General features: G+C 31.4%; 1 protein-coding gene and 1 long non-coding RNA gene across 5 annotated transcripts; both read left to right on the forward strand.

Moving 5' to 3' along the window:
- The first annotated feature begins 5,628 nt into the window (after window positions 1-5,628).
- On the forward strand, window positions 5,629-7,960 carry LOC122593359 (F-box/FBD/LRR-repeat protein At1g13570-like). Of its 4 annotated transcripts, none has more exons than XM_043765753.1 (5): window positions 5,629-5,765; window positions 6,412-7,210; window positions 7,316-7,474; window positions 7,555-7,674; window positions 7,762-7,960. In XM_043765753.1, the coding sequence occupies exons 2-5, from the start codon at window positions 6,416-6,418 to the stop codon at window positions 7,828-7,830; spliced, it is 1,143 nt and encodes a 380-aa protein (XP_043621688.1). In that variant the 5' UTR covers window positions 5,629-5,765; window positions 6,412-6,415; the 3' UTR covers window positions 7,831-7,960. The 4 variants fall into 4 exon arrangements, with proteins under 4 accessions (XP_043621688.1, XP_043621689.1, XP_043621686.1 ...); XM_043765754.1 differs by having other exon boundaries at window positions 7,767-7,960; XM_043765751.1 differs by having other exon boundaries at window positions 5,631-5,765; window positions 7,555-7,960.
- A 5,312-nt stretch (window positions 7,961-13,272) lies between these two features.
- Window positions 13,273-14,468, forward strand: LOC122590489. Its single transcript, XR_006322518.1, has 3 exons — window positions 13,273-13,497; window positions 13,892-13,943; window positions 14,244-14,468. It is a non-coding gene; the product is annotated as an uncharacterized LOC122590489 (long non-coding RNA).
- Window positions 14,469-15,014: the final 546 nt, after the last annotated feature.

The following is a 15,014-nucleotide window of genomic DNA, read 5'->3' on the forward strand; positions in this document are numbered from 1 at the left end:
TATTACGCTCCCCCTCTTTGGTTTTGGAATTAAACAACTCCACAACCTTATTCCAAAAAATTCCATCTGTTATCGAGTTACCCACAACTAGATCTTGTGAAGTAAATACCCAACTTTTCGTCAACAAAATGCAATCCGCTTCAGACCAGCCCCTTTTGTCAGTTGGTTTCTTCGGTTTCTTTCTCTTCCCCGTAGTCGCGACCTCCTTCACCTCTTATACCTCATCGGCTGAAGCCACACTATCCCATTCGGGTACATTGTCGTTGCTCTTTGATGATGGATTTTGTTATGTGAATTCTTGTTGTCGTTGCTCAAATTGTTGGTTCATTGTCATTTGCTAAAGCAACAACAATTGTTGTTGTTGATGTAAGTCCACCTACACAAGATGTTAATCGAAAACAAGATATAATAAGAGTATAACAATAAAGACAATTATATCAAGTAACCCGACTGGCAAGTAACACTAATCTAGATAAAGACTAGTTTAGATTACGATCCAGATATGGATATGAACAAATAAGAACAAGTGCTTGAAACTATATAAATATTATGTATTATCAAGTATTATGGCAAAAAGTCAAGATGTATTTTTCCAAGTATTTTATTTATTGCTATAAACAAAATACAAAGGTTGTTGCGGAACAAAGATAATCACAATTGTGAAAATATCTAAACAACCTAGAAATACAAATGATCTAAACAACAAGGAAATACTCGTAAGAATACTTAGAGTATATATCACACGTTGCAATGTCAAAGTTCCAAGCATTTTTGCGAGGGTGAGGAGTCTTATATTTATAGACAAACATGTCTTGATGACATGAAAAATGCCGTACAAATATGGTTGGGTGCATTTATGAATTTGTAGGACAAATCCATAACATGTTTGTTTAAGGTAAAGTATGTAAGTTTCTTTGATTTGACTTGACATACTTTATTCCTAACCTTTTGCCAAAACTGTCACAATACCAGGTATAAAGTAATTAACCGGGTAAAGGAAGTTAAAGGCTGCAAAAAGACTTCCTCGTAATCAGTGAAAAAGTGTTGTAAATACTTTTTCACTGAGGGCCTTCAGATCTTCAATCAGGTGGAATCTTCTCAGAGTTCTGCTCCTCAGAAGTTTCCCTTCTTCAGTCTTTAGTCTTCGACTTCAGAATGAACGTCTTCAGATATGTTGATCTTGATCTGAGGTGAAGTTTCAAAGAACTAATTCTGAGGGATGTCTCAGAATTTCTGTACAAGTATTTTCTCTGAACTTCAATATTTCTGAACAAATTATACTTGGTCGATTTTTGACCTAACAGTTGAATTTATTGTGGCGTTTGGTATGCACCCACAATCGGATTATAGCCCATATTGTTATAGAAACAGTGTGAAAACGGGTTAACGGCACACGATGGGTTACCAAACATAGTACTTGATGGGCAGCTCGTTTGGCTTTGATTAGTAGATGATGAACCCATATATGTGCTTTCAAATAGATTCATGAACATGTCGTTGGCTTGATTCTGGGTTGTTTTCATTATTGCGTGACATGTTTGAATGTAGTGTTTTTATTAGATGAGAGTTTGATAGATGATAGTATTGTGTTGATGTGTAGTGTAGAAAAGAAGATATATATATATATATAAATTTGAAGTGGACATGTGAATTCTTTTGTTTTTTTCTATTGTCTAGCAATGATTCTTGGCCCACCACCGCTCGTCCAACATGTTCTTAAAACCAAACAAGCCTCATTTCAACGAGGTTGGAACACTTGCTGGCATTAGCATCATTTTTCAACGAGCTTGAAATCAATTTGGATGAGATTTAAGAACTCCTACTACGACCGGCCTAAATGACCTAGATTAATGTTAGGTCCAGATCCATTGAACTTACTCCAGACGAGAAGACTGGAGTCCTCTCGTCTAGAAGAACTCCTACTACGACCGGCCTCTGGAGATTTGTCTAGAAATTATGAGAAGACCAGTGAACCATTTACTTGTACAGAAATCTGGATTCCACCAGATTGGTTCACTGGACTTCACTCCAGTCAAGATCTTTCCACTGAAGACACTCTCACTGACGTCTGAAGAAAGAAGACTGACAAATGGCGGGGCCCACTGGTAGTCTTACCAGATCTTCTAACTGGAGTCCTTGTTAGTGTTCTAGACCTTACAAGTTTGAACACTGATTACGAGTAATTAACTTATTTGCCTTTGCACACTTTTATCCAGACAATCCATTTGTCTTTTGTTAAAAGTTCTTACACGCGTGTAAAGGTGGTTGGTTAAAGTATTACAAGTCACATCATATTGACTTTATTCATGTACTTTAACCAGTGCTTTTAAGGAATAAATACTATATTGCTTAAATGCATGAAACCTTATTTGTACGGCAAAAAAATTTAATATTAATTCTTTTTGCCTATAAATACCAAGTCATTTCTCTCGTCCAAATCACTTTTTGTAATTTGGTGAATTTGCCTAAATACTCTCGATCTAAATAGTTATACTTCACAACTTTAAGTTTTTCGATCAATGAAATTATTTAGCAAATATAGATCACTTGTAATTCATAGATTGTTTAGATACTTACATTTGTATTATCTAGGTTCCGCAGCAATCTTGTATTTTATTTAACATCAATAAATAAAATCCCTATCCCTATACTTAATAAAACAAAATTGTTTCTAGAAGGTTTTTTTAAAAAAATTCCTATGTGGCAACATGAGATCCTTTCCTACACCATGTTTTACAAAAGATGACATCATAATTAATTTTTAATTTTTTAATTTAGGTATTAAAAAATTTTTGTTTATTGGCTTTTTTTACAAAAGATGACATCGTAATTAATTTTTAATTTTTAATTTAGGTATTAATATATTTTTGTTTATTGGCTTTTAACGCCACTAAATTTTATTTTATAGAATTATAAAAACAAATTGTTTATTTACTATCTTTTTAAAATTGCTATCTTTTTAAATTTATTTATGTATCATTATTTTATAATAAGAACAAGATTATAACATTTAAAAGTTTATTTTGATGAATTATAAATTGATAAAATTAAACAAATTAATAATTACTTTTGTTATATATAATTTTAACAATACGTTGATAGGTCAAAATCAAAAATTCACACATTTTGTTTTATGCATCCAATAATGCATCTGCATCGAATTCAAAAATCTTTAATTTTTCTACAATTATGTTAATGCATCCATGTATTAGTGTTTATTTGAGAAATAAATACATCACGCAAATGCATCAGTTTAATAATAATAATAATATAGATAGATAGTATTAGCAAAATTTTGTTCAAAATCCCGGGTTAAACCCGGTGTCTCACCATTTACTTATTTACTTATTTATTGCTTTAAGTCTTGTATTACTTGCATTATATTTAAAGTGATACTAGTCCTTTCTAGTTCAATACTTGACTTGTCAATCTACACTCGTAGGTTAAACCATCGTGTGAGGTGATTTCACAATTGATGAAATCATTAATTAACAGGGGTTAGGGTATAATAGGAATGTCATAAATTAAATGGTTAGGCTAAATTTTAGGTCTCTATATCATTTTTCTTTAAATATTAATATTAATATTAATATGATTGAAGATTTTGAATTTAAAAACAAAGGATTAAAACAAAAGAAAACCGAACCTGCCCGGAGCGAGCCCCCCATAGAGGCAAGTGAAGTTGGTGAGCCGTATGATGGGCAACTATCTATGATCGAACTTAAATTATAGATATGAACTGAGTGCCATTTGATGAGTAACTGAGAACAAAGGAGACTTAAAACCTGAAACGGAAAAAGACTATCATGAAAATCAACAAAATTTTGTTTCCATTGGGGTGAGAAAGGACTGCACCAAAATATATTGGAAGAAGTTTGGTGGGCCCAGCCCATTATTGCCAGCCAACTAAACAATTTAGTCACCAATATGGATGGTCTAACCTAATTTTTGTTTTACATATGTGGAAAGATAGTAAAATAGATAAAAAGTGATTGTGCACCAAATCGCGTCGATAGGCTTTATGATTCGGAAGTAAAACCTTAAAGGGTTTTTAGGCTTTATGGCGATTCCCCGAAGGTAGGAACGACGTTCCTTTACGCCAACGAAGGTGTATGGAAGAGGTCGTCGAATTATATTCCACTTGTAGGGTTATGTAGGGTTTTGGCTCGATCGATGATCGTATGAGTTAGGGTTTATTCGGTGGTGTTCTAAATGAATAATGACTGTGTGAAGGAGTCCTCCTCCTTTTATAGGAGGAGATTCCTTGGGGAAGAAGGTTAAGGTTTTCCTATTTCTTCTTTGAATCAAACTCTTATTGTCATGTTTATCCGATCTAGTTTCCTTAGAAGGATATCCTAGAATATTCCGCACTAGGCAAGAGATTGTATTTGTTATTTGGAAAGGATATATATAAGTCCTTTCGTATCTTGGTCAAGTTAGGCACCTTCGTGCTTTTTCCCTTCATAAGGGTGCTTCGTATTGATGTCCTTCATACAGTGATTCGAGGGATACATCGTCAAAAAGGGAATGGATAGATAGTTGGAAGTTAGAACCATATATATTGCAAGAGTTTACAATGGATAAAATACAACTTTTATAGTACGTACCGAAATATTTTAAAGTCCGAGACAATTTTAATAGTAAAGTAAGAGATATTTTTAAATAAAATAAAAATGATCAAGATTTTTAAACATTTATTTAACAATCTTTTTAAAGTCATATGAATTTGACAAGTGTATTTTATAAAAAAAATTAGTTTAACCTTTGTTTTTTCATATATATTTATTTAAAAAGATGACCATAAGGGCTTATAAGAGTAGTTCCAAGATTACTAGTTATAATCAGCGTTACATCAGTAAAACACCATTTAAAGACTAATCTTTCTAAACCAAACTAATACTAAAAACTAGTCTTGAACCTACTTTTTATTTAACTTTACACTCATAAATTAAAAAAAATAAATAAAAAAATAAAAACTCGTCTCTAACACTTTAGTTTTTTTAAGGATGGAAAGGAGAGGAGAGGAAAGAAGAAAATTATAAAATGCATTCTTAAGTTTTTTTTAATTGTGGAAAGGGAAGGAGTGGAAAGGGTTAGAAGGGAAGTTTAATTGTTTTTTTTATAAAAGGTTTTCCCCTCATTTTTTAGGCGATTAGGAAGGAAAACTTCTCTTCCCTCTACTCTCCTCTCCTCTAATTTCTTTTCTTAAGTTAACTTAACAATACAGGGAACAACTGACACAATCTAAAAACAAATCTGGCCCAATGGTATTCATTGTCTTGGGTAAAAGGTTTACCCTGGTTAGCATGGTATTCATTTGTCTTCGGATGGGTTCGATCCTCATCCCATGCAAAGGTTGGAGGGCCTTTTCTACCATTTAGGTAGAAACTGGAAGCAGCCTTTCTACTTAGGTAGAGGTAAGGTCTGACTATATCTTAACCTTCCCCATACACCGTTGAGGTATTGGTGCTCAAAACCCGCAAAAAATGACATTGAGCAATTACTTAGTTACGGACGACCGGACGAGTTAAAAGCAAATCCCTTTATTTCATTTTCATGATTTAAAAGCAAAAAGAATAAAAAGAAAAGGCACAAAAAAAAAAGGCAATTGGCAACGCAAAGAAAAATAAGCCACTGCAGGTACTTACTTTAGACGAGTCTGAACTTTACTGAAAGGTAAAAAATATATATTTTTTTAAATCGGTTATTAAGAAAAGTGATGCCAAGCTTTCTTAACTTTCTCTACTACTGAGACGCTGTGAAAGGTTAGGGTTTTTTGTTCTTTTTATTTTAATTTAAGGTTTTTAATTTTTTGTTTGTGAAATATTTTCATTTCTATTATGCATTAGCTTTAAGTTTTGTGTAGCCATTGCTTTATTTGGTTAATAAATTTATGGTAGTTTAGTTAATGTAGGTACTTTTAATTTAATTGATACGAAGTTTGTTACCTTAATTGTTTTTGTATTTCAGTTGATTTTAATTTCATTTTAGTTATGCACAATTATGGTTGAGCTAAGCTTTCTTCAAGGTTAGGCCAACTATGCTTTTCCAAAATTTTCTACATGTAGATTTGCTAAAGATTCCGGTTAAGTTAGGGTAATTGGTAACCCCCCCCCCCCCCCCCCCCCCCCCTTTCTCTTCTCTGTAAATTCATTTTCTGCTGAAGGATGCTTTATTCTGTAGGCCATATGTTAGTTGTGGTGGGTGGTGACCTGTTCAACGAGTCAAAAAACCTTTTTTTTGTTTGAAAAATAAGTTGCTTAATACGAATTAACCGCATAAAAAGGTATAAAAAAAGGTAGTAACTCAAGAGGGAAATTTAGTATCAAAAAGGGTTAGCAACTAGTGCGGCCTAGTGGAAGTTGGGAGTTTTGTTTGTGTACTTAAAGCTTATACATGTCTTGTTTTTAGTACAATGGAACTGGTCCATGGGAGAAGCGGTAAATCATCCAAATCTGTACCACTTGAAGATGTTATTGGCAGCATGCCCGAGAATGTGATTACGAATATCATTGATCGTTTACCATTACAAGAGGCTATAAGGACTGGTATCTTGTCAAGAAACTGGAGATATAAGTGGACTTTACTCAGTCAACTCGTATTTGATTATGATTTCTTCCTGTTTTTAAAAGGATCTGGAGACGACATAATGCATTTTGACGGGAAGAATATAAGTAGACTTCTCCTACATCTTAAAGGTGCCATAACAAACTTCGTCCTCGATATACCGGAGTTCATCAAATTGGATGTTGAAGACGTTAATCACTGGATTGTGTTCCTTTGTAGAATAGGTATCAAGAAGTTTACTCTCATACATGAATATGATGAACTTAAGTTACCTGCCCATATTTTCTCTTGTCTAGAGTTGAAACATTTAGAGCTTGGATCCTGTATTTCCGGCCCTTTGCCTTGTTTTCGTGGTTTTCCAAACCTATTGAGCTTACAGTTGGATCAGGTTAGAATCCAAGACTGCAAATGTGGGAATTTAATCGTTCAGTCTCCGTTACTAGAGATTCTGTCAATTACTGATTTCGTTGCTAGAAGTGAAGTAAATTTGGCTGAGATTGTAAAGCTTGAAAATCTCAAAGAATTGAATTTGTCATTGTGTTTGCTTGACAACATGACCATGACCAGACCTTCCAATATCTTTCACCAAATGTCACTTCTTCCAAGACTTCAGAGCCTTTCTTTGAATTTTCGGAAATGCAAGGTAAGTGCAACTTTCTCCTTTCAAGTTCATTTTACAAGGTATTGAAAGTGGAAGTTTTGATTACTGATTAAAGATTTAAAGTGGTTTTCTATAAACTTGTTATAGTTCTTAGCAGAAGCCGGCACACAAAGATGGGTCTCTACTGCCTTTCCTTGCCTCAAGACTCTTAAGTTAAACCAAATAGATTTTAGTAGTGATACCATGTTATCATGTGTCGTTGCAATGCTTTCTGGTGCCCCGAATTTGCAGACTCTTGAAATCATGGTAAGTGAATGCATATGTATCATAATCTCCAACTTTAAATCTCATGGTTGAACATTGGATTACAAAGCTTAATCTTGTAGGCCGCATACGAGAATACTATCCCTCCGCCTCTCATTTGTTCTTTAGAGGGTGACTGCAGCAATTTTGGGCTCTTGCAGCTTCAGTATGTGGTGTTGAATATCAGAGCTTTAGATAATGAGGTATCTTTGATAAAGTCTATGCTTGGTTCTCCCTTGCTTAAGAAGATCCTAATTTTTTCTAACTTAATAAATGATGGGAATGAGAAGTTCAGGCTGGCTAGCAAGCTGTTGATGCTCCATCGAGCTTCTCCTGTAGCAGAAATCATGCTCCTCTAATCCCCTCAATTTAGAAATTTATTTTGAAAATCTTTTTATTATTCTCTTCTTTTAAGTTGTACTCTAACATTGTGACTTAAGCTGTACTCTTACATTGCTTGAGTACCTAAATAGAACTTATGTTTGTCTATGATGGTGGTTCTATATTATACATGAACTTATGCATATATTTTCTCATCAAGATGGTTTTGCCGGCATAATGTATGTGGTACACATGCACAACTCCGTTAGGATGCTCGGTATTCTAATAAGAGCTGAATAATACTGCCTGAATATCCCCAGATATAGATAACTCATGGATGGATGACCAGTTCTACCAAACTGATGATCATCATCAATATATACTGTGACCACTAGTAGCAGGTACGATCTCTACTATATCGAATTGGATCTTCAGTGTGGCTTTGTCGCTATTAAGGATACCCTTATATGCTATATGCCTTTAGTAGCTATTCTTCTTTCAGTGTACGTTGGGTGGCAATGCCCCATCTTTTAGGCTGATTTCTCGCTGGCAATGACGCAAGTTTGTATCATCTGCCAATATATCTTTCTTGATCTAAACCCTTCACAACTTCAATCTCTTTATTTCCATTATGTTTATCTTTTGTAATAGCTTCCATAGGTGGTCTTAGGAGCAATTGCTTTTCACTCCTAGAATGTCTATCAATCCGAAAAACATTTTAACCAGCAGTTTTATCACTGTGACTTACCCTCCAACGACCCATGTGGTACAATCTCATAGTTAACAAACTCATTTTTTAACATGTTCGAATAACTTGACAATGGTAAGTGAACCATTAATATTAGTCTCTCTTTTTTTTACATGAATAAAATACTGCCGTTGTCAAAGGCTCTTTTGAAAAGAAAATATTTTTTTTTCATAAACTTTTTTTTACGTCGTTCTTAGCCATCAAACCATATGCTTTTTCCTTCTCCTTGATGTTCAGTCAGGGGAGACTCACCACAGCCAAAAATAAATCAACATTGAAATTATTTTACAAATTATATTATAATCATTATTAAAATGTCTTTCTTAAATGAATATTGATTTTTCAACTTAATATTAAAGAAAATTTCAACAGGCAGAATCAAATACAAAATACGTGTCAACCAGCCGTTTTATCACTGTGCGACAAGCACTCCAACGATGCAAGTAGTACAAACTCATTGTTGTCACTTGTCGAAGGCTGTTTCAGAAAGAAAGAAATATTCCTTTTTTATAAGCTTTCTTATACATCGTTCTTAATCATCGTTAGCCATCCATGAAAGGGTGAAGAAAATGTGGAAGAATTCAAGTTAACAAAAAGAAAACGATAACAATATCGTTAGCTGTCCATGAAAAGGTAAAGAAAATGTGGAAGAATTCAAGTTAACAAACAGAGACCCAAAACAATATAAAAACAAACACAAGTGGCAACATATAGAGGCAAAACAACTAAGCGAGTGGAATCCATGAACCAATGACGAAAACATCTCTTTGATGATCAGGTATATCTTGGATATGGTTCCCTGGGAAATGTTCAAGACAACAGCTCATTTTGGGGATCATTTGCCGACTTTTTTCCATCAAATAATAAAGAAAAGAGTAAATTACACTTTTCGTCTCAGAAGATTGACACGTTTTTTACTTTTGATCCCTAAAGTAAAAAAATTACAATTTTGACTTTAAACTTGGTCAATTTTTTTAATCGTGGTCCTTTGGCCAGACGGAGTTAAATTTTGGTCGTTAACGTTACACCCGAGGGACTAAAAGTAAAAAATGTGCCAACTTTAGGGACACAAAATGTAATATATTCTTCCATTCATCTTCTCCAACAAGATTCCGGCCTCTGATCATCTTCTCCGATGGACTCACAAACTTATTATTTACACCCTATGACCAACTCCATTTCTAGCTAGCCATTGAGGGACGAAAAATGAAATCATACAAATAAATTTATTCTTCCGTTCTTTTTTTTCCGGTCATCTTCCCCGATCATCTTTTTTGATTGAAATTTCCGACTAGACATTTATTTTCCGATGATACCTAATAAAAACTCGACTTTCAATCCAAATCTAAACCACAAACAAAATCATTTACTCAAATGATACAATATCAAATTTCATACGTACGAGTGGATTTTTGTTTACAATCAAAACTTTAAAATCAGTTAACCAAGATACGGCCCGAATTCAACCGTTATCCGAGTTATGCTCGGAAAAAAACTTATACAATAATGCAGATAACTATCATCATCGCCAGTAATGTACATTCAACATCAAACCAGCCAGCCAGATAGAAATATAAATATAGATATGAATATAATTGAGCACCAGCAACAGATGATAGAGCACATAATATATAACTTTGAAGGGTTGTTGATTGATCGATGAATGAGGAGTTTAGAAATCATTGGCTAAAACATGAAAAACGACAAGGTATCATGGAAGTGGCAAGAAAGAGTGATAAAGAGAGAGGGGGCAACCACCCTTTTCGTCCCTCAATGACTAGCTAGAAATGGAGTTGGTCATTGGGTGTAAATAATAAGTTTGTGAGTCCATTGGAGAAGATGACCGGAGGCCGGAATCTTGTTGGAGAAGATGAATGGAAGAATGAATTACATTTTCCGTCCCTAAAGTTGATACGTTTTTCACTTTTAGTCCTTCGGGTGTAACGTTAATGACCAAAATTTAACGTCGTCTAGCCAAAGGACCACAATTGAAAAAATTGGCCAAGTTTAAGGTCAAGATTGTAATTTTTCCACTTTAAAGATCAAAAGTGAAAAACGTGCCAACTTTGAGGACGAAAAGTGTAATTTACTCTAATGAAAAAGAGAATATTGAATGCCCGAACGGTTTTTCTCCAAATTGGGAAGGTTAAATTAGTAGTTAACTAAGTTTTTTGATATCTCTCTTTATAACTAAGAAAGGATATATTTTTTCCTATGTGGCACCCTCTTTTAAATAACAACTAGCATTTTTGCTTAGTTGTCAAAATATTATAATTTTTGCTTATTTTTGGTTATTTTAAAATTTAACTTAGTATTTAATTAATAATTAATATTAATATTTTTTAACTAAAATAAAGTATTTTTATCTACTAACCATCATTATGATTATTATTATTATATTGTTATTTTATAGTTATAGTTATATACGGAGTACTAATAATTACCATATATGAGTATGATTTTTTTTTTAATTAAACTTAGATATATCTCGATGTAAGTTTGAAAGTGTAAATTGAGAAAAACATTTAACCATGATCAATAATTTTGAAACCTTATAATTTACATTACTAAACTTTCAATTATGAATTTTTTTTTTTTTAAGTAGCCTATAATTCACAAGCATTTATATTTATATGTTACTATATTAAGTCATACATTATAAGAGGGTTATTGAGAATGTAAATAAAATATGGATATATATGTATATCAAATATATCAGTTATATTTACGTTTTCATCCCTATACTGTCATATCCCTATTTTAGCTTAGGTTTGTTAAAGCTTCAATGACATTTAAGTTATCAGTCAATAGGGCCATCTATAATAATAACAAAAATAAATAATAAAAAAAATTAAGTCATATATGTGTAAAGATATAAAAGATCTTTTGTGACACCTTCATTTAGATGACAATTAAGATTTTTGTTTATTATTTAAAATATTATAATTTTTGTTTATTTTAAAATTTAGCTTAGTAATAAGTTAATAACTAATATTAATATTTTTTTCCTTAAAATGAAACTCCATGCATTTATTTACTATATTATCATTATGATTATTATTATTATTATTATATTGTTATATACAATACTAATTACCATACATGAATATGATTTTTTTTAACTGAAACTTAAATATATCCCGATGCAATTTCAAAAATGTACATTGAAATACAATTTCATACTTTAACATAATTGACATATATCATATATTAATATTAATAAATCATAATTTTACTATTTACAATCGTAATTCAATAGCTTTTTATATTATCATAAAATATGAATGATAATTTAACCATTAATTATTTTTATTTATACTAGAGTGATGACCCGTGCGATGCACGGCTTGAATTATTTCTTTGTCAAATGCTATAACAAATTCGAAAAACTGTAACACCCGTATAAAATAAATAATTAAAATAATAATAATAATAACAAAAAGGATATATATAAAAAGAATTAAATCATTATTTGTAACTAGGAATTTCATGCCGCCCAATGGGCGGCGTAAGTTTTTGAAAACGTTTGCGTTTATGGGTGGGGTTACAAAAATCACAAATTTATGGGAGACAAAAAATATTTAAACACAATTTTAAAAAATTACAAAAGGAATATACTAAATCAAAAAATAAAAAAGAGAAAAAAAAAACACAAAGAAATATGAAAACTAAATGAATAAGTTATATAAAAAAACAAATGTTACATATGAAAAAGGTATAAAAACGAAATGTTTAAAAGGGTACAAAAGAAATACAACGCAACAAAAATTTTTTAAAAAAAGAACAAAAAAAACATAGTAAATAACAAAATATATAGCATTTTAAAAAGTTATAAAAAATGTTAAATGTGATAAAGGTATAAAAAAACAAAATGTTACAAAAGATTTAAAAAAACACAAATTATATAAAGTTAGGTGGTTAAAGTAATAAAAGAGAAACAGGAGGGACTGAAAAGTAAAAACAAAAAAAATTAGGGGCTAAAATGCAAATACTTTAGTATTAAAAAAAAAACCAAAAAAATAAGGTGAGAAGGCTTGAACCTGTGATCTCCACCCCCTAAGCCATAGAGACCAATCACTTTACCAAATTCACTTTTGTTATTATAACTGCTAATTCTATTATTTATATTAAAATTGCATGTAAAGACAAAAAAAACACTATTTACATGGTACTCTATTATTATAGTAAGTTTTTAAAAAGTTATAAAAAAATATTAAATGTGATAAAGGTATAAAAAAACAAAATGTTACAAAAGATTTTAAAAAACACAAATTATATAAAGTTAGGTGGTTAAAGTAATAAAAGAGAAACAGGAGGGACTGAAAAGTAAAAAAAAAAAAATTAAAGGCTAAAATGCAAATACTTTAGTATTAAAAAAAAAAAAAAAAAAAAAAACAAAAAAATATAAAGTGAGAAGGCTTGAACCTGTGATCTCCACCCTTAAGCCATAAAAATCAACCACTCTACTAAATTTAATTTTGTTATTATAACTGCTAATTCTATTATTTATATTAAAATTACATGTAAAGATAAAAAAAATACTATTTACATGGTACTCTTTTATTATAGTAAGTAATAGCTTAGAAATGAAGATATGGATATGTACATTTACATATTGTAGATGAATACTATTAGTGGATAACACTAAGAATTTGTGTGCATATTACGTGGCTTAAAAATTTACATGCCAGCAAATTTTCTTTGATCTCATCCTCCTTATTCTTTCAATCTAAGTTGTCTATTCATTACATTTATTTAGTTAATTCATGGAACTATTCATTACATCCAAATGAAATAGAACCCTCTATCCTCTATTATATTAAAGATATAACAATAAAAATAATTTCATTCTTACTAACAATAATTAAGGGTGAGATCGAGCAGATGGTTTGAAATATAGGAGAAGATGATCAAAGCACAAGTATAAAGTCAAGCCTTTATTCCAAATAAATTTGAGGTAAAATATCACTTAAATCTTTATCTAAAGTTCTAATAGTTGTGAATCGGATTAAAGAGTATGGTAAATTAAATAGAAACTAGATAGTTGTAATAAGAGTTCTTATAGAATAATAATGATAAAATGTTAATGTTAACCATTTTGAGTTAACAAGTTCAATTCTCTCGTTAATATTAGTTATGGTGTTTGGCAATGAAATATTTCAATAGCAATACTTATGAACTATTTATTTAATAAGTCCATGATCATGATGAAATGCGAAATTGGTTGCAAATAAAACGTAAATGATGTTTGATAAATTTAAAAGTTTGTGATAACGAGATGCGAGTGTGAGTAAATGTAGCCGTAAAATTAGTTCGAAAATCTTATATAAGATTATAAATTCGTTTGATAGGTGCCGGTGCTGGAACTCGATATCTTAAATGAATCGTTTGGTCGTGGCAAAGGTGAGTATATTTTTATGTATATATTCTGTCATGGGGGTTAATATGGTTTGGAAAACAAACCATGATTAACCGGTTATATGATGAGTGAGGCCACAAGTCCTGGGTGACGACTCATGAGTTTGGTGGTGTAATATGGATCCATATTAGGTATGATGGTTTGGACGTTATGTAAGACCCGGTTGGCTTTAATGTTCCTAACATGATGTGATATGATATGTGGTTGCCATGACATGTATGTAAATATATAGATATACTCATTAAGCTGTAACGTTTATTGTTTAGTTGTTCCCATTTTTATAGGCAATCCAAGAGACTGAGACAAGAAAAAGATTGAGTAGAAGTCTTGCGGCGCAAAAGTGTATTTGGAGGGTCTAGAGCTTATTTGTGATAATGGGTTTGTGATCCCTTATACTTGTGCTTTTGGTACTTATGTGCGCCCGTAGCAATTAAAACTGAATTTTTTTACATATATGTTTAATATACCATTTTTCGAATAAATTATGTTTTAAACTTTTACGTATTATCTTTGAAATGTTTTTAAAGGTTTTCAATAAATACATAAAAAGGGTTTTAAATTTTGGGGCGTTACAAATTGGTATCAGAGCCATGGTTTAAGGGATCTAGGTGTTTACTTGATCTTATTAATGGATAGCACACCTAGACTTAAACCATAAGATTTGACCTTGTATTTGTGTGATATGGTTAGTCTCGTATTTGATAATGGAAGTATTTAGTGAAAATAATTTAAAATGAAATAGTTTGTGATCATAATAGTGCCGGCCTATTATGATCATAAACTATGACATTTTAAATTAATGCCACTAAATATGGAAGTAATCAAATATGACCCGTTTAGAGTTATAGAAATATGAGCATGTTTTAATTTTCATCTAAATGATTTGTGTATACAAACTTGTACAGTAATTTGGAGCTTTATTTGAGAGATGGAGTAAAATTAAAAGAATATCACTCTAAGAACTTAATGTATATAATATTATGTAAAGAGGTAGCACAAATATGTATAGTACGTGAACTAGTAGCAGAAATGTATTTAACCGATGTAAGTGACTA

Source organism: Erigeron canadensis, chromosome 3 (genome assembly GCF_010389155.1).
Source record: "Erigeron canadensis isolate Cc75 chromosome 3, C_canadensis_v1, whole genome shotgun sequence".
Taxonomy (NCBI): Eukaryota; Viridiplantae; Streptophyta; class Magnoliopsida; order Asterales; family Asteraceae; genus Erigeron; species Erigeron canadensis.

What these genes read in the sequence shown, in the direction of transcription:
- LOC122593359 (XM_043765751.1), top strand. Translation starts at nt 6,416, where the DNA reads ATGGAACTGGTCCATGGGAGAAGCGGTAAATCATCCAAATCTGTACCA. An exon ending in TGAATTTTCGGAAATGCAAG is followed by an intron (nt 7,211 to 7,315) that starts GTAAGTGCAACT and finishes AACTTGTTATAG; the next exon opens with TTCTTAGCAGAAGCCGGCAC. An exon ending in TGCAGACTCTTGAAATCATG is followed by an intron (nt 7,475 to 7,554) that starts GTAAGTGAATGC and finishes TTAATCTTGTAG; the next exon opens with GCCGCATACGAGAATACTAT.